General features: G+C 44.1%; 3 protein-coding genes across 3 annotated transcripts; 2 read left to right on the top strand and 1 right to left on the bottom strand.

The window, feature by feature from the left end:
* Positions 1-531: 531 nt before the first annotated feature.
* On the top strand, positions 532-6,449 carry sema4e (semaphorin 4e). The gene is made up of 15 exons (XM_085805805.1): positions 532-682; positions 1,749-2,061; positions 2,228-2,373; positions 2,866-2,928; positions 3,016-3,114; positions 3,223-3,322; positions 3,423-3,533; positions 3,660-3,811; positions 3,977-4,155; positions 4,291-4,447; positions 4,622-4,844; positions 4,953-5,068; positions 5,210-5,367; positions 5,452-5,504; positions 5,584-6,449. Exons 2-15 carry the CDS (start codon positions 1,953-1,955, stop codon positions 6,255-6,257), a joined length of 2,340 nt encoding a protein of 779 aa, XP_085661931.1. The 5' UTR covers positions 532-682; positions 1,749-1,952; the 3' UTR covers positions 6,258-6,449.
* Positions 6,450-7,154: 705 nt separating this feature from the next.
* On the bottom strand, positions 7,155-13,001 carry cactin. Its single transcript, XM_085805803.1, has 10 exons — positions 12,683-13,001; positions 11,345-11,951; positions 11,138-11,233; positions 10,899-11,044; positions 10,553-10,715; positions 9,140-9,254; positions 8,778-8,970; positions 8,529-8,651; positions 7,971-8,341; positions 7,155-7,858 (listed from the first exon to the last, which is right to left on the bottom strand). The coding sequence occupies exons 1-10, from the start codon at positions 12,988-12,990 to the stop codon at positions 7,368-7,370; spliced, it is 2,613 nt and encodes an 870-aa protein (XP_085661929.1). The 5' UTR covers positions 12,991-13,001; the 3' UTR covers positions 7,155-7,367.
* A 675-nt stretch (positions 13,002-13,676) lies between these two features.
* On the top strand, positions 13,677-17,724 carry LOC146971308 (ubiquitin-conjugating enzyme E2 R1-like). Its single transcript, XM_085805840.1, has 5 exons — positions 13,677-14,455; positions 14,784-14,870; positions 14,985-15,082; positions 15,592-15,726; positions 15,826-17,724. The coding sequence occupies exons 1-5, from the start codon at positions 14,270-14,272 to the stop codon at positions 16,034-16,036; spliced, it is 717 nt and encodes a 238-aa protein (XP_085661966.1). The 5' UTR covers positions 13,677-14,269; the 3' UTR covers positions 16,037-17,724.
* The last annotated feature ends 1,240 nt before the right edge of the window (positions 17,725-18,964 follow it).

Below are 18,964 nucleotides of genomic sequence, written 5' to 3'. Positions count from 1 at the left end.
GTTTGCTCTCGTAGAAAAAAACACACACACCGTAAAACACACACAGACTGCTTTTATCTTTCACCTCGGCCTTGTTGAGTCAGCTGCAGCCGCTGTCGTCACGTTAAAGTGTGCGGAAACAATGAAAACTTAATCAGAGCGAGATCAGATCAGCGCCGTCTCAACTGCAGCTTGACGGGGGTTGAAAAAAAAAAAACCCAAACACACACACACACACACACACACACACACACACCCTAGCAGCAGCCATTCAGCTCCTTTACACCGCGGGCTCAGTGCCGGATGACCGCTGAGTCTTTGAGAGGGACACAGAGACGGAGAAGCTGCTGAGTGGTAACAGAGAGACTTTTTTTTTCTCTTTTCTTCCTGTGACTTGGATAAATGCACCTCTACAAAGTTAAGGAAGTTACACCGAGCTAGCTCTGGTTGACTATACCACTCAAACCAGGAGCGTGGGGCTGGCACTTGCTGCCGCGCGCCTGTCTGTCGGCTTCGTCTGCTGCTCACGGATAAAAAATAAAATAAAATAAAAAAGAAGAAGAAAGAAGGAAAAACTAACGCTTAGTTTTACCAGCAACGTGTTAGTTAATTAGCAGGTAATGGGTTTTAGAAATTGCGCTTAAACAGGTGTTGGGACTATTTTAATGGAGGTCTTTACAGTCTTGGGCGTGTCGGTGCGCAGGTAAGTGATTAATCTTGATACGAGTGTTTGTTGACGGTTCACCCACTGCTGCTGTTTGTGCTACAGTCTGTGAAACCACTGATATTTTCTGTGGGGGGTGAAAATGTATGATTCTGTTCATTTATATGGACTAAATTGACAAATTCTGCTCTGTATCGACGAAAACAAATGACTTTGTCACTGTTAAATTACCTAATGGTGCTTTATTCGCTCAATTATGCTAACAGACTTACTTAAATGCTTCAAAACGAGCGTGCTTATTGTTGCAGGAGGGCGTTAAAGGCGCATAAAGGCTGAAGCCAAAGTGCAGCTCTTGTGTGTGTGTGAACCGATGTTGTTGAGTGAAGCTGTCTTTGCCCCAGGGCCAAAAATGTGAACCATCTTATCAGGGCTGCATTCTCTGACATGCTGCAGCTCATCAGTAGCCTAAAACCCAGCTCACCTCTCTTGAGAAAGCAGCTGCAGCCAGCAGCAACAGTACACACCCACTATGAACAGGTAGTAGCAAAACCATGACCAACCAACCACAGCTGGTATTGCTTCAGTGCAGCAACTGCAGAAGCGGTGGGGTAAAGATTTCTTTGGTTTTGTCTGTGCTGAAGTGTGGAGATGACTTTTTTTTTTTTTAATTCCTGTTTGTGAGGCATCTTTTGCAACCCTCTCTCTCTTGCTCATATGGCCCAGACCCTGGCTCTCTGTGTGAGTCTCTCATTGTGTGCTTGTGTTTGGTGCTGCAGGAGAGATGAGGTTGACATCCCTGCACCCTGCTGAATGCCTTTCATGGCCCTGCATTAACATCACTATGGCACTGACAGAATTACTGCCGTGCTGACTTTAGCTCACTCTGCCCTTTCTGGCCATTAATCTATTTTTTTTGTTGTTGTTATTGCTTTTGTTTCTTTCACTTTGTTTTTTTTAAAACATAATATATTCAATGTTTTTCCTCGCATCATTTTCCCCTTTTTTGTTTTCTGTTTTGATATACATAACCTGAGTTCTTTCTCTGCCAGGTCCCGTGGTTAGTGAATTGATTGTGATATCCGTCCAACCTTTTTTTCTCTTTCAGCCCTCCTTGGCTTTGTTTCTTTGGTCTGTGCCATCTATCTCACCATGGACAGCCTGCTGAGAGGGGCCAGTAAAGGGGCCCATGCTCTTCAGTCAGCAAAGACCTCATCACGTCATAGATGCCACTCGCTGTCTTTACCCATGTATGACTGACTGTTAGGGAAACAATAAAGCTGAAATTCCTCGTAGCTTGAACAAAGGAGCCATGCATCCGCTGCTGTCCCTCAGTATCTTTTGGCTTCTTCCTCTGGCCTTGACCCTGGAAGAAGACTCGCCACTGCACCATGTTCCCCGTAAATCTGTTCGTTATGACGGTGAGTGTTGCTACCTGTCTTTCTTGTGTAACCTCGGCTTACAATGTGTCTACTCATGTGTTGACACACATTGTGTAAATTTGGTCAGACAAATTGCAAAACAGGAGTCTGGTTATTCATGGTTTCTAAATGACAACGAATTGAATCAACCATGTTTTGTCTGCAGGGGACAACACTCACCTGTTTAATGAGGAGGGTGTGTTTAACTACTCCACCATGTTGCTGAGAGAAGACCTGAATCTGCTGGTTCTGGGTGCCAGGGAGGCGCTGTATGCTCTCGACCTCAAGGACATCTCCAAGAAAATGGCTTCAGTAAGAACACACCTTTGCAAATAACACAGTTGAAGCCAATTCCTTCTTGGAGCAGCGCCCATTCATGGTTAGCATTAGGGAACTTTAGAAATGCCTTATCAGAGGTTTCTTGGATGAGGTCTGCGTCTTGTGCCAGACGCTGTGTCCTGAATTCAGCCTCTGAGGAAGCAGTTGCTAAAGTTCAATCAACCCACGCCCACGCCTTAACATTATGAAATTGTTACGTGACACTCACTCACTGACTTCCTTCTAGCCTAGAGCATCAAATCTGAGCATTTGGGAATGTTTGTCCTGAGCATTTAAGTAAATGATAAATAATACATTTTGTCACACAACATGTCATGATGTCAGTATAGAACTTGGTATTGTGGTATTGTTCCCTCATATTGAGCAGGACTACATTTATCCTAACTCCCCGTGAGTCCTGTTCAGTTTTTAACTTCAGAAAAATTGTGGAGAAGTGTCTAACTAAAATCGTTCTCACTCTTCCAGGTGAAATGGGAAGTGACAGATCAGCAAGTAGACGAGTGTAAAAACAAAGGAAAAGATCCTGAGGTGGGTCCCTTTAGTCTTTGCCAATGGGAACTGATCTTGTGATCATGAGCAAATGTATTCAGTGCTTTGTTTTTTATGTATTTACAGACAGAGTGCAAGAACTATATCAGGATACTGCATAAGATGGAGGATAACAGGATGTATGTGTGTGGAACCAATGCTTTTGATCCAGAGTGCAGTTTCATGGTGAGACAAATTCAGAAACACATCCCATACTTTACACAGACTGAATCAATTATCGTGTAGATATCTGCATCAAATCACTCAAGGACTTAAGTGTGTCTGTTTCTGTAGTCCTACACAGATGGAGAGCTGATACTTGAGAACGACAAAGAGGACGGCAAAGGGAAGTGTCCATTTGATCCTTTCCAGAGATACGCCTCCATCATGGTTGGTGAGTAGGCATTAAACAGAAAACAATATACCAAATATTGTTTAAACGCAGCAAAATAATAAAATTTAACATCTCTATGCTCGCCGTCTTCTTTCACCAGATAACGATTTATACTCTGCCACTTCAATGAACTTCCTGGGCTCTGAACCAATCGTGACGCGCAGCACTCCAGTCTCCATACGTACAGAGTTCAAGAGTTCCTGGCTGAATGGTAAGACGTAACAATAACAGCAGATGGTAGGACTTGAAAAGTCTCTCAACTGTACTCCTGCAGCCCTCTTATTTTTTTGTTTAATAGCTGATTCAATGTTTTTATTTTTTGTTCTTTCTACACCAGAGCCCAGTTTTGTTTCCATGGCTCAGATGCCAGAGGGGGATGAAAGCGAGGAGGGAGATGATGACAAGGTTTACCTGTTCTTCAGTGAAACAGCTGTGGAGTGCGACTGTTACAACAAACTGGTGGTCTCCCGTGTGGCCCGCGTCTGCAAGGTGATTTAAAGACTTGAACATGCATGTATTTGTTTTTCTTGCCGCTCGGTTTCCATGCACAACAATAGCATAATGTATAAACAGTGCTTCCTTCCTTCCACCCTTTCTGTTGTTTGATTGGGCATCCCGTTTGTCTGGCACCACTGTGCCTGTCCGTGCTCACAGGGGGATCTTGGAGGTCAGAGGACTCTGCAGAAGAAGTGGACATCCTTCCTGAAAGCCAGACTGGACTGTCCAGTGCTGGAGTCCCAGCTGCCATACATTATCCAGGACACTTTCCGCTGGTGTGATCCTCAGAAGCACTGGAAGACCTGTTTGTTCTACGCCATCTTCACTCCGCAGTCGTACGTATGAATTAACAAACGTGTTGGCGTGTTTGTCTCAGTAGTGGGAGGAGGGTTGCTTTTTTTTCTTCTTTTTTTTTTCCTTAAATGGCTGTTGGCTCACTCTTTGGCTCACATTTTCTGTGTGTGTTTTAGGGACACATCGGATCTCTCTGCAGTGTGTGTGTACCAGGTGTCTGACATCAGCAAAGTGTTTGCGGAGGGGAAGTACAAGACTCCAGTGCCTGTTGAAACCTCTTTTGTTAAGTGGGTGATGTATAGCGGAGATGTCCCCGTCCCTCGGCCTGGAGCTGTAAGTCTGCCCACTGTGTGTGTGTGTCTATGTGCAAGAAACAAAGCAAAATCTAAAAAGGCAACACCTTTTTCTTCTTTTTTTTTACGAGTGTCCCAGCGGGAAGCTGATTCCTTTTGTACTCTGACTCTGTTGTCCCTCCTTTTCTCTTTCCTTTCCCTCTTCTCTTGCCAGTGTATAAACAATGAAGCTCGTAAAGCGGGTATAACTCAGACTCTGGACCTCCCGGACCGCACACTTCAATTTATCAAAGACCGGCCCCTCATGGACCAGCCCATCCAGCCAGTAGGAGAGAAGCCAGTGCTGGTGCGAAGGGGAGCTGCATTCACACGCATCGTAGTCAACCAAGTGCAGGCTGCAGATGGCGAGAAGTACAACGTGATGTTTATAGGCACAGGTGTGTGCAGGCAACATGACTGTTACATATAGTCATATTATTATTAGTCATAATTATTAGCTTGATATTACTGTTTAAGTATGGCATGTTTCTGTTTCACATGAAAAGAGGAAGGAAGTATGCTGAAAGCAGTGAACTACGATGGAGAAATGTTCATCATAGAGGAAACGCAGCTTTTCCAACCACCAGAGCCAATCAAGATTCTGAAATTTTCTAATGTCACGGTAATTTCAAACCCTGCATGCCATGGTCAAATGAATGGCTACTTACTTTAAAAAATATTACTCGAGTGTAAGCTCATCGTATATCAGTGGAAAGCACACACAACAGCAAAACTCTTCTGTGTCTGTGTGTGATGTGAACAGCATCAGCTCTATGCAGGCTCAGAAAACGGAGCTGCACAGATCCCACTGGCCAGCTGTGAGAGGTCCTTATCCTGCATGGACTGTGTCCTAACCAGAGACCCATACTGTGGCTGGGACAAAGTTGATGGGAAATGTATTGCCCTTTCTAACTCACAAAGGTAGGCTACTGTCAACATGCAGAGCAAGCTGTGTTCACACCAGTTCTATCCAAACTAAGTTTCATATTGTATCTTCTGCTGCAGAGACCTGATCCAGAGTGTGAAAGAGGGAAATGCTTCTCTATGCCCCAATCCTGGTGAGATGTGCAAATGCAGTGTGATATATAAACATCATAAAGAAAATATTCTGACATGAATGATCTGTCTTGTTTTTAGATCCTATTAAACCCAAGAATCAGTCTTTCTGGCCAGGAGGAAACGTTAAGCTCAGTTGCCCTTCACCTTCCAACTTGGCGAAAATCAGCTGGGAGCGAGACGGCCGCCCTCTGACCCCTTCCACTCGATTTCAGCTACTATCGGACGGACTGCTCATCCTCAACACCACAGACAGCGATGGTGGTCGGTACCGCTGCGTGTCTGTGGAGCGCTCCAAAACCGACGAGTACACATCCACTGTGGCGGAGTACCAGCTCACGATGGCGGCCTCAGGCAGGGGCGGTCAGACGCTGTTTCCACAGGCTCAGAGAGACGTGGCCTCTGTGGCCGGACTGCAGGCTGTACTCGCGCTTACACTGATCGCTCTTGTTGGCCTTTTGGCTTGGAACTTTTACAAAGGCCATATTCCTCTTCCCTGGAACTGTGGGAAGAAGAGCGAACAGTCCCACGAATCCCATCAGGAGGAGGGTCCGACCTCCACTGTGCCCTACCAAGAGCCACCGAGGCCTGTCTCCACAGAGGACAAGCCCCTCATGTCTGCAAGAGACAACAGCAGCAGTAATAACAACCACAACGGAGGAGAAGTGGCGTTCAGTGCTGCAGGGGGGGGGAACGGTGCAGCAGAAGTTAACGTCGCATCTCTCCAGTACATTGATGACGAGTCAGAAATTTAAAAATGATAGGTGACACAGTTCACCCTTGAGCGCCATTTAAAAGGTTAAACGGGAGCGGCACAACCCATATGTATCTAACCACAACTGGATTCAGTTCAACTGAGATATTTGAGAACTGAAATGTCAACTTACATGGGTCGACTTTTACAAGTTGGACAATAAGGGAGTGACAAATGTTCCAAACCGTGTTTGGAGAGACACTATGACATGTTGAGACTGAAAACACCAAAAGATTTTATAAGTTTTTGAATAGAAAATAGAAAGGCTGGCACACCGCAGGGCTCCAAAATGCAGTCCATTTATTCGCAGGAGAAATACAACGTTTTGAGCGACAACTGCTCTTCATCAGACGAAGAGCAGTTGTAACGTTTCTCCTGTGAATAAATGGACTGCATTTTGGAGCCCTGCGGTGTGCGAGCCTTTCTATTTTCTTTTTAATTCTTGCAAGTCTTTGGCTCAGCACCTGCCCAAAGTTCTTGGCACAGATGTGCGTGTGGCTTTTTCCTTTTTTTGATACATATGTTTTTGAATAAGCATGAGATGCTTGAATTTCTGCTTTACTTTTGTTTTATTACAGTTGTATGTACATTTAAAAACACGTTTCTTACTAATTGTTGAAAACATTTTTATTTTTTTTTTAGATAATACATTTTAAGGACTGGTATGATTTACACAGGGAATGCACAATAACTGAAATTGAGCCATTTAATTTCTAACCTCTAGCTGCAAAGATTTCTTTTTATTGTATTAAACCTTTTCTACCTGGACCATGTGTTGTTTCGCTATATCCAAACAGAACAAACAGGATTTACAAGGTTTCTGCCAGTTAGGACTTGCCAGGAATGTGAGGAACAGATGTGGAAGTGACTGTCAGTCACACTCACAGCTTTGGTAAAGTAAAAAGGGGGGAAAAAATCTTTAATGTGTAATTTTCAAACAGCATTACAGTTTATTTTTCAGACAACAGTACAGATTTGGAGCTGTAACAATCTGATTTTGATAGTAGCTGGAACAAACCAATACAAAAATGACTGTACAACCAAGACCATACACTGTGTATGGTTAAAAACACAGCAGCGGGGCTCTTGGTCCATCCTGGAGCGTGGCCTCTTATCTCCTGTAGCGGTATCTCTTGAAGTGGAACCACAGCTGGAAGATCCCGTTGGCAAACTGACAGCGGAAACCGTGTCGGTGCGAGTACTCCCACTCCCTGTTCACGATCTTGAAGGCGATGTCCTCGTAGGGCGGGCCGGCGTGGAACCTCAAAATACCAAAGTCCTTGTTGTCGGGACTGGGCTCGAGGAAATACTGCGGGGTGGAGCGTTTGTCGATCAGGTCTGGGTAGAAGATGTTGAACTTGTATCCCTGGACGATCTTGGGCGGAGGGTTGTCGAAGTCGTAATGCGTCTGGTTGTATTTGTTCCACTCGAAGCCGGTGTGGACCCTGTTGAAGAAGCGGGGTTTCCTCGGGCGGTATTTGTCCGCCCACAGGTACATCTTCCCCGTGACTGGGAACTCCACGCTGAACTGGGCCTCGTCGTTGCCCATGCCCTCTTTTGCGCGACGTACGAAGGCGTCTTCTGCGCTCTCGCTGGCGTCGCCTGATGGAGAAAGAATTCGAAGGAGGGACAGTGAGTGAAACGATACACCTCCCATCACATTTTTAAATCAACGCAATTTATATGTTATGTGTTTTTGTGCATGCTCTCGTACCTGTAACCTGTAGCTGTCTGCGTGCCAGCTGCAGCCTGTGTGCGTCCTCCTCTGGACTGATGGTGTGTGTGTCCAGCGGCAGCTCGGAGGAGGTGAGGAGCGCAGGACTGTAGCGCCCCGAGTCGTACTCGGCCTGGCTCTGCTGGATCAGGTCCTCCTCCGTCAGCACGGCCTCCACCACCTCACCCTTGTCCTCTTCGTCCTTCCCATCGCCCTTTTCACCTCCATCCTCATCTTGGTTTCCTGCTGTGGAAGTGGACGGGCCCGCCTCTTCGTCTGAATCCTCTGCTTCTCTTCTGCTCTTACTTTTTGAGGACGACCGTCCCGGCTCTTCTGACGCATTCTCCCTGCTTTGTTCTCCCGCTCTCTCCCTGTTACAAACACATTTGGGATTATTTTCTTTAAAATAGGAATTCACAACCTTATCAGAAACACAGAAGTGAGAATGAATGTAACGTGAAGTGAAACAGACTTAACCCCAGGTCACGGTGACTGAATTGACCACTGGATCATTGCAGTTTATGGATGTGTGCAGCGTGTGATTTCCCGGTAACTTACTCATCTTCGTCACTCGTAGGCTCCTCTTTGATGATGGGGAACAAAGGCTCACTTTCTACTCCTTGTTCCTGTTTCAGCTTGAACAGCTTTTGACGTAGCACATCCTGGTGTCGCTCTCTCAACCTGTAACATTAAATCTGCAGTTTTACATCCACAAACTTCCACTGCCGAGTTACTTAATGCAACTGTATAACATCTTACCATAAAATGCTAAAACGAGAGGAACCATGAACGATTGAACACACGTACCTGGCTCTGGCCATGTAGACTCTGACTTGCTGCAGCAGACTCTCCCAGTAACCGATATCAAGATTGGATCCTCCGGCTCGAATCTTTGTCTCGATGTTGAGATGCAGCGCCTGCAGCTGGCTGTACGTCTTTCCTTTGAACACCGTCTGGACGTCCGTGCTCACAGCTGTGTTGATGCCCTCGCGCCGATCGCCTGAGGTTCGAGGTAAAAACGTAATGGAAAACAACTGTGGTTAAACACGGTTCCCTGTTGCTTTCACCACAGTTGCAAAATATGACAAACATAGAGGACGGATGCAAATACAGCTTCACAGAGCAGAGGTGTAAATCCACTGTTCGATGTTGGTGCAATACACACATACCTGGTCCTTTCCCAGAGGCCTCCAGTTTCCTAAGTTTGCTGATCTCGTCCTCCGTGATTGTTGTCATGTCTCTCCAGAAGTCCACGTTCTTGCCTTGCTCCAGCTCCATATACACCTACCAGTGTAATGACACTCTTACAGTGAATTGTGTACAGATTATGTTCATTTTAAGTTACATACAACATCTGTCTGAGCATCTGGCTCAGTGATCATCCAAACTCTGCATTTGACTGTACGGTGACACAATGTGGTTCACAGCATGACATCTCAATTATACTAGAACCAATTATTTATTGCAGGGTAGTCAAACATAAGGCCCGTGGGCCAAAACCGGCCTGCCAGAGGGTCCAATCCCGTCCGCGGGATGAATTTGCCAAGTGTGAAAATTGCATAGAAGACAGAAGAGGCATAATACTGTTGAAATTGCACGTATACTGTCTTTCTTGGGATGTTTCTGGTTGTTCACAATGTTTTCTGAAAGGATAGTTCATAAAATGTAACCATCTAAATGATGTACTTCTTTGCACAAAAACAAAGGGAAAAATTAATATTCTCATTATTTATAAGTTATTATGCTCTTATTTTACTGGTTGGGCCCACTTGAGATCAAATTGCATTGTATGTGACCCCTGAACAAAAATGAGTTTGACATGCACCTAATTTATTGATTTTCAATTTAGAGCTTTTGGCACCTCCAAGTGGCAATTAAAAGGAAGGACACTGGTAGAAAGCGCTGATTAAGAGGACACTGGAGATGATTGTGTCCACCAGGATTGTCCCACCAGAATATCTGCTAAATAATTTGTAAATTGGCATAATCAAAATAAAAAGTCTAAATATAATACATTTAACTAACACAGTTTATATCTTTCAAATCTCAATCTCATTCAGACTGAAGTTATCACCAGACTCATGCAATTTCAGCACTGCAATCTCTGGTGTGTTCATTTGAGCTGTTTTATGTATGCTCATATTATTTACTGGGTTAAAAGAGAACACAACAGTAGAGGGATTGTGAGGCGTTTTTTCTCTGACCCAGAAAGGAACAGTGCAGAATTTTGATTTAATTTAAGTGTAAAGCAAATTTTAAAATGTAAATGATGGTCAAAAGGACGTTACTTGTGACAACAGAACAATTTTAAAATTAGTCCGGAGCCCATCAATGAACATTGAAAAAACGATAGATTCTTGAACAAAAACGAATATAAACATCCACACGCTGCAGTTGGATGGTATGAAATGAACTGATCATAGGTGACCTGATATCTGAGGTAAACATTGATTACGACTGGAAATGCCCTTTAATTACATTGCACACATCCCCCCCAATTACAGCAATTCTGTGTAACAGGAGCTATTGTAAACCACAGGTATGGAACATTTAGACTTATTAAATGTGACTTAACAACACACCTTGATGTCCTCCAGCAGGTCGTCCATGTCGGTGACTGTGAGCCCGTTGAGGAAGGTATATGGTTCGTGCATCTCCACGGCAAGGTCGTCATCCTCTGCGCTGATGTACTTGGCCAAAAGATCAATGGGCTTGGCACGGCCATCACGAATTCGAATCTTGGACCTAAACACACAGCACGCAAGGATGTTCAGATGACACATGTACGCATTCGGGAACTGTTGTAGGAAACCTGAAGATGGTTACCAGAGTGCATCACCTATACATGAGGTAAAATAGACCAACAGAAAACCCAGTGAGACAATGAAAAAATGTGTGGATCTGCATCGGCTGTGGCTTCAGACTCACCGTAGCTTGGCCTGGTGCAAATGGAAATTGTCTTCCTGTTCAGCCCACGTCTTGAAATGCTCCGCCTCCTTCTCTCTCTGCAGCATCTCCAGCTCCGTCTCTCTCATGGCCTTCTCCCGCTCCCGCTCCAGACGGAGTTGTTTTACCTACGTCAACGCCAGCAGAACGATCAATGAAGGATGTTCTCATTACTCTGTAACATTGTACTGTTGTATAAAAACCTGCCCCTCTGCTCATACCTTCTGCAGCTCTCTGCGGTTCTCCTCCTGAATCTGTTTGTTCCTTTCTTTCAGATCTTTCTCTCCCAGATGGCCGATGCCTTTTATATCCAGTGCCTTAAAATTAAAAATCACGCAGATTCACAAAAAAAAAGTTATTACAGGAAACTTGATACACTTCTGTGACTGAGATCATGTTTAACTACAGGAAGCAGCTCTCCAACTCACCTTCTGCCATTTGAATGTTCCTAATAAGTTGTTGTCACCAAAGGGATTGTCTGCGTTGGTGTAGCCCATGTACTCCTCACTCCATCCCATCTTCTCTCTTCTTTTCTTCTCCTTTGCTTCCTTCTTTGCCAGTCTTCTAGCTCTCTTCTCCTCTGGTGTCTCCAGGGCTTTCAACATATCCCTCTGTTTTTTCTGCTCCTCCTTTTCTTTGACGTGGGTTTTGCTGTCGGAGGAGTCAGCCGAACTGGAGCGAGTCCTCCCTCTGTCTCTGTCCGCCCGATCTCTGCTTCTTTCCCTCCTCCCTCGCTCCCTTTCTTCACTCCTCCTCCTCCGCTCTTGGCTTTGGTCTTTGTCTTTCTCTTTTCTTTCCCCGTCTCGGCCACTGCCCGTCCACCTGTCTCTATCTCTGTCCCTTTCCCTCTTTTGTCTGTCTCTGGCTGGACTCCCTTCGTCAGGACTTCTCCGTCTTCGTCTCTCTCTATCACTGCTTCCACCACGGGAGTCAGAGCTGGACATGGACCTCCTCCTTATTCTCTCTTGAGATGTTCCCCTCCTGGTCTCCACTTCTACTCTCTTCCTTCTCATTTTGGGATCATCTGAATCAGAACTGGGACAGAAGAAGTGATATATATATTTATTTTTTTTACATTTTCACTTACTGGTGAGCACCCATTTATTGAAGGCTGCAGGAATACATGTATTCTTTACTAATCAGCAGAGTAATGGCAGTATATTTTAATAGATAATATGTTAAGATGTAAAGAGCTGCTGGTGTGTAATCTGTGAGCCCTTGAAAAACTAAACCCACACTCTACAAACTCTCTCAAAAACTCTTACTGGCAGGTCTTCATCACCTGATATGAAAGTTAGTTACCGCGAGTGCTTACAACTTTGTCCTTGACAAATTGATGTCTTGTTTCCATGGGAACTGTAGTCTGCTGGGCTGCTTGGCCCCCACGTCAGCCTTTGCAGCCAAGTTGACCAAAGATACCATTACAATACGTTGTAACTGTTAGTTTTTCCAACAGTTCACTGAGAATATCTGACAGATCAGCAAGTAAATGGATTATAAATAATTTCGTTGGATTGCATGATGAGATGGTGTAACTAATGATGACGTCTGCCATTGCATCCACTCGGGTTACCATAGGAACAATACGTAGTTCTAAATAGATGAAGAAAATACCGCTTAAAACAAGTTGTCTACTTTTACTGTAGTTGAAGTTGTGATTTCCCCTCCGTTGTGCATCGCTGTATGAAGTTGCATCGAACCGGAAAACGTATAAAACCTTGCACAACCGTGTAACCAGAGGGAAACCAGAGAGCGGAGACACTTACCTGACTGATCGACCCGTCGACTTGCTCCTGTGGCGCGGCGGTCCTCGCCTCCTGTCCCCCTCGGAGCCGCTCCTGGACCCCGGACGGTCTCTGTGCGGAGGCCGCCGCCTGGCAGCAGGAGAGCCCTCGCTGGAGTCCCTGCTGCCGGACCGGACGCGACCACGGGCGGCTCTCTTCGACTCCGCGGACCGACTGCGGCCTCTCCTTTCCTCCGGGGATCGAGACCGGCTCATTTTGGACCTGTTCCGCCGGTTCCGACCCCGACTCCCGGACTTGGAGCGGGACCGACGTCGTGACTTCGAGCCCATCGCGAACTTCTTGTTGTGTGGGTCCTACGGCAGCTCTGTCGCGTAAATAAGAGGTAACAAATTAAATCAGTTTACCATCCTTACGGTGGTAATACAAGGTATACATCAATGAAATATATCGGGGGTTTTTTTTCGAAATGTATAAAAGCAAATATGTCCGCCTCTAATTTCTAAAGAAAACAATACATTATTAATAGTTTGGTTACAGTTTTAATTACTCAGGCAACAGAAAGCCAGCTATGAGGGGCTTTTACAATGTGGCGCAGAAAAGAGACGTCAAATGGACAGATTAACAAAAAACTAATAATAAATACTCTCTAAGTTTAATTACAGTTTTTACAGCACTCCCAACATTTAAAATCAAATTACAATCACTGGGATGTGATGTCGTGTTAAAATAATTTCAGAGTGTAAATAGGTCAAAGCAGCTTTTCACAAACACAAACAACACTCGCGTTGTCGTGACGCGGTGATACTGGCAAATGTAGTTCACTGAATTCACTTTTAAATAAAATTTCCAATAAATAGTGGTTATAACTAAATAAAACCACCCGTGGTTAACTTTGAGTTCATATGACAAAGTCATGTTAAACGCCCATATTTGTCTTTTTGACTGCTTTCAGGTGAGGAAGTAATGTTTACAGATTGAATTGAACTACAATTCCCAGGCGACACAGGGCGCCATTGCCTGTTTTGAGGGGAGAGAAGATCCTTTCAACAACATTATTCTGTACCCTGCTCTACGTGGTGATATTACCACCGACATTTCTGACCAGACTAAACCAGTAGCTGTGTTTTCTTTTTTTTTTACTCTGGTCCTCGCCGGAGTTAGAAACTGTGGTGTTTGTTTTTTTAAACTCGTCTCCAGCTGCTCGGTAAAGTAGAGCTTGTCAGCTAGCTCACATTAGCCAGGCAGCTACCAGTAGATTTGCGGCTTATACCCGGGGCTGCCCTGCCAGGTAGATCCACTGAAGCTGGGGACGCCGGTCAGCCACAATGGTATGGCCTGTCCGCCGATTTCAGTATATTCAGAGTATTGACATCGGTAAATAATTTATCTGATTTGGGAACAAATCAGCGCCAGCTTTGTTCGGCTCGCGCGCCGCCCGGCTGGTTTGGCCTATTTCATTGTCTGCGACCATCGGAAACACAAGTTGTTTTTTCAGTGTCCGCCCCGGCCCGGTTGTTTGCCCAGTGAGGCTAACTTGGTGCGGTGCTCGTGTAAACAAAACCCGTCAGCTGTCGGCTCTAGATAATCTTGAAAGCTAACTAGACCAACATGGCGCAACACGACCCCTCTCATGTGGCCAGCTCACAGAAAGCATTAATGTTGGAAATGAAGAGTCTTCAGGAGGAACCTGTCGAGGGATTCAAAATAACACTGGTGGACGAGGCTGATTTGTACAACTGGGAAGTGGCCATTTTCGGACCCCCAAACACTCATTATGAGGGGGGGTACTTTAAGGTAAGAGGGGGGTGGTTCGGAATAGACTACCATTTTATTGAGTACTGTCTTTGAACATACTGTTACCACTGACATTGACACTGTTTGAACCTTTACTCACCAGGTCCACCTTGCTATGAACCATGCAGTGATATGACAGATTAAAAACTACTGTCAAGCTTGCTCCAAAGCTGTTTAGCAGTTTGAGCTCATAAGATTATATGCAATTTAAAAACATATATATAATCTACATGGACAGAGAAACAATGGAGCACCACCAATGTGACAACACTGTTAAAAACAAGCCTGTTTGGAAGAATTTAATTCACTGGTCTGTTTTCTGTTTCAGGCTCGGATCAAGTTCCCTATAGACTACCCATACTCCCCACCTGCCTTCAGGTTCCTCACCAAGATGTGGCACCCCAACATTTATGAGGTGTGGTATCACACCCTGGCACAGTTTTCAGTTAAATAATGTTTTTGTTGTGTGTGTGTGTGCTCTTATCAATGTCTACATGACCCATCAGAGTGGTTTTCCTTTCTATTTCAGAACGGGGATGTGTGCATTTCTATATTGCACCCACCGGTGGACGACCCACAGAGCGGAGAGCTGCCTTCAGAGAGATGGAATCCCACCCAGAATGTCCGGTGAGCCCACTCCCTCATTATCTCTCCTCATATGTCTCCCTTTTCTTGTGTAGGCTACCTCCCTGCTTTGTCCTCTCTCACAAAGCACTTCAATAATTTACCCGGCCCATACCCTTATCACATAACATCTGTCTTCTTTGAAGTCTCATTTGAGTTCTCAAAACTTAACACTGAATCCATATCTGGGCATCCAACACCACATGGGTAATGTGAGCTAGTTTATGGACTGGGCTAACACAATAAAACATTTAAATGAGTCAGAAAACTTAACCACAACTGTTAAAGTTATTGGCTAAATAATTGTTAGTGAACATAATTATTAGCTCTGTTGAATATCTGGAAAGTAGAAAACACAGGTTATAAGAGAATGAAGGAGAATGTAGAATAGATATTCCACATTTGGTAATCAAATACATTATTAATGTGTTTTATATCCTGTTGTGCAATGTCTCTAATTTCATTGCAGGCTTAACACTCACTTTCCGCTCATCTTTATTGTTTTCTTCTAGGACTATTTTACTGAGTGTGATATCGCTGCTGAATGAACCTAACACCTTTTCTCCTGCTAATGTGGACGCCTCTGTCATGTACCGTAAATGGAGGGACAGCAAGGGCAAGGACCGTGAATATGTAGAAATCATAAGGTAAAAATGTCGCTATCATTGCACACCCAAGATAAACGAGCTCTGTGCGAAGGGTTAGTGTTGTGATACCTCTGTGTATGTTCTTTGCATCTTCCTCAGGAAACAGGTTTTGGCCACTAAAGCAGAAGCCGAACGTGATGGCGTGAAGGTCCCCACCACGCTGGCCGAGTACTGCGTCCGCACACGCATCCCGCCCCCCGACGAAGGCTCCGACCTCTTCTATGACTATTACTATGACGATGATGACGTGGAGGGCGGGGACGGCGACTGCTGCTACGATGAGGACGACTCAGGCAACGAGGAATCGTGACATGCTTTTTGACAGCAACACAATCTAGCTGACAAGATGCTACCCCCTTTTTTTCTACCCGGGTTGCCAGATATTCAAGGTCTACAACCAAGAAAGATTTGAAGCTTCCCACTTGTTAAACCAATGAAAAGAGCAGTTTTTTCCTAAATCTCTGAATTATTCTCGGAGATTTAAAATCGATGCATCGTTGTGGAAAGGTCAGACCTGGTAAGATTTGCACCAGCACAGTTTATCCAATTTTGCAAACAGTTGTGATCACCACTTCAAACCTTACTTTGAGAGAATAACTTAAACTATTGCTTAATCCCATTGAGTTGTTCCCCTGTACAGTATAAGGTGTTGTCGGATTAATACCACTGTCAACAATAGCAACATTTGCACTGGTGCAAACACTTCCAAACTTTTCTCAGCCTCTCTCTCGCATATCTTTATTTCCCTAATTGTAACTCGGTGTTGCTCACCAGTAGTTGGCCTAAGTGACTGAATGAAGAGGACTTAAAGCAGCCCTCTGTTGTGTTAAGCAGCGAACTGCAAACACACAGAATCTGACATTTTCCAAGTTTCACATTCTGTCTCTCGCTTCAATAGGACCAGATATGAATTGACGCAGGACGGTGTTTTTCAAAGTTCCTGTGCATGCCAGGACATTTTTGGAAACCGTGTGTCTCTTTTTCTGGAGGACAGTTTATCTACATCATGATCTGTTTTCAGCTCAGTGATAACAAGCACTTGTGACGATGAGGGACTCTCCGTCTGGAGGACCGTCTGGCGAGCTGAGTCAAATTCCTCGTGAATTTTTCGCTAACATGAAATTGATCTTTGCTGTGTTTCTTCTAGTTACTGTTGGATGTGTTTCTCTGTCGTTTTGAGTGTGGGGTTATGTTATTTGAAGTAGCTCAGATGTAAGGTTCGTATAGGATGACCATGTTTTACAAGAGGGTGTGGGGCTGGGGGCTGGGGGCTGGAGGGCAGAACTAATTACTGATCAGAACTGTATTTCTCCTCAGGTTTGCCTATGAGCAGCCTGAAGGAGCCAAAGACCTATACCAGTGTAAAAGTAAGCCCAAAATATTTTATGACTGTTGTATTCTTGTGTTTGTTTGCTCTCTTGCAAGCTTTGTAATTTTTAGTCTCTTTCTTTGGGTAGACATTATGCCTGCAGTCTCAGCTTGAGAATGAATTTTGTGATGAGATTATTAGGTTTAATTGGCAAAAAAAATCTTCTGTAGGAAAAGTGTCTGTCAAAAGGTGTTGTCACAGTATCAGTCAGGATCATCAATGTTTTGCAGCTCTGGAAGTGAAGAAGGCCACCATGTTTTTTTTGTTTTGTTTTTTTTTTTCATTTAAATCCTTTGTGTTAGCTGAGAGTGGACGGGTTTTGATATAATTTTTAGAGTGTATGGGTGTCCTCTTTGTATTTTTGCAGCAGCAATATTGATTGTTTAATTTCATACTTAAATTGGGACTTAATACTGAATTTCTCAGGATAATAAATTACATATGACAAAACAATTTAGACAAGCAGATATTTTCTTCTTTAGGTGGTCTTCAGCATTGGTTTACAGCGTCAACAGGAACCATAATGATATGCACATGTAGCTGTTTGGATGATCACCATGTTTTATTCCTTGTGTTCTTTTTTTATTTTCGGCTATTTAAAACTGAAAAATAAAAATTTATTGGAAAAAGATATGCTGGATGTTTTAATTGTTGATTTACTGCCATGCTAATTTCAGTGTTTTTTCAGCAGTAACGTTATTGGAGATTACAGTCACTGTCACAATGAACACATGCATTTAAAACAAAACACCAAATGTGCACTCATAGCTTAGCTTTACCACATAAACTCTGCTATATGAATGAAATTAAGTTGCATAGGCTTCTCTGTTCTGTGCGTCCTGCTAAGTATTAATTCGGTGGTGCTTTCAAGTCACACGGGAATATTGAGAATTAATTTCACAGCTCGAAGCAACCATAGACATATATACATAGACGCCGCATTGACTGCTGCCTCCCACTAGAGCCAAAGATATTCAATAAATGGAAAGATACTCCATGAGCGGCTGCTCCAATGATATGAAATGGTATACACTTCCTGTCTCTCTAAGTGGGCGTGGCCAACCGTCACCCCACCTCGTCTGTGAACGTGTGTGTGGATTTATACAATTTTTAGGTAGATGAAAGTGAGATATTTATATTTTCTTATGATAACATAAAATATTTACACTACTAACAGTAATATTTAGCATGCCAAAAATAATTTAAATCATTTTCACGGGAGTTCGCGGCCGTTTGTTTGACGTTGCCTAGGAGATCTGTGCCAAATCTCGCGAGAGTGTGTCGTAGAGACAGAGACAGGTCTTGAACAAAGTGGATTTTCTCCGGATCTCTCCGTCTGAAAATTACAATTTTGGTGTCAAACTGTTCAGAAGAGATGTGGCTTGTGAAAAATGAGTCCAAAATTTGCTTCAGTGACCGTGGGGAGAAAGGCCCGATCATAATCGGTGTTCACATTAAATTGTCCCATAGGAATCAATACACTCCAAACTGCCTCTGGTCTCTCTAAAGGGGCGTGGCCGTGCAGAAGCCCACGTGACATGCATACAGGAAGCTGACTCGTCATGAAAGGTGGTTTATAAACCGTCTTTGCTAGAGCGACGTGCCTACAGGGCGGCCATCTTGGAACAGGACTACTCCTACAGCGCATTACGTCGAGGTATGATGTAAAAGTGATCATAATTCGCTCAACTGTCAAGCTATCTTCACGGGGTTTGTTTGTAACAAATGTCAGACATGATAAATATGTAGATCAGGTCTTTATTTAAGGAGTTTTTTTAAGGGTATATATTATTATATTATTGGCTATTATTATTGCTTATTCTCTGTTATTATTATGCACTGCTGCCTCTGTTAGTCCTGTTCCAATAT

This window comes from Trachurus japonicus, chromosome 17, assembly GCF_045865225.1.
Source record: "Trachurus japonicus isolate A0001 chromosome 17, Traja_1.0".
Classification (NCBI taxonomy): Eukaryota; Metazoa; Chordata; class Actinopteri; order Carangiformes; family Carangidae; genus Trachurus; species Trachurus japonicus.
The sequence above is the reverse complement of the archived record's forward strand: the minus strand, read 5'-3'. Positions and strand labels throughout refer to the sequence as shown.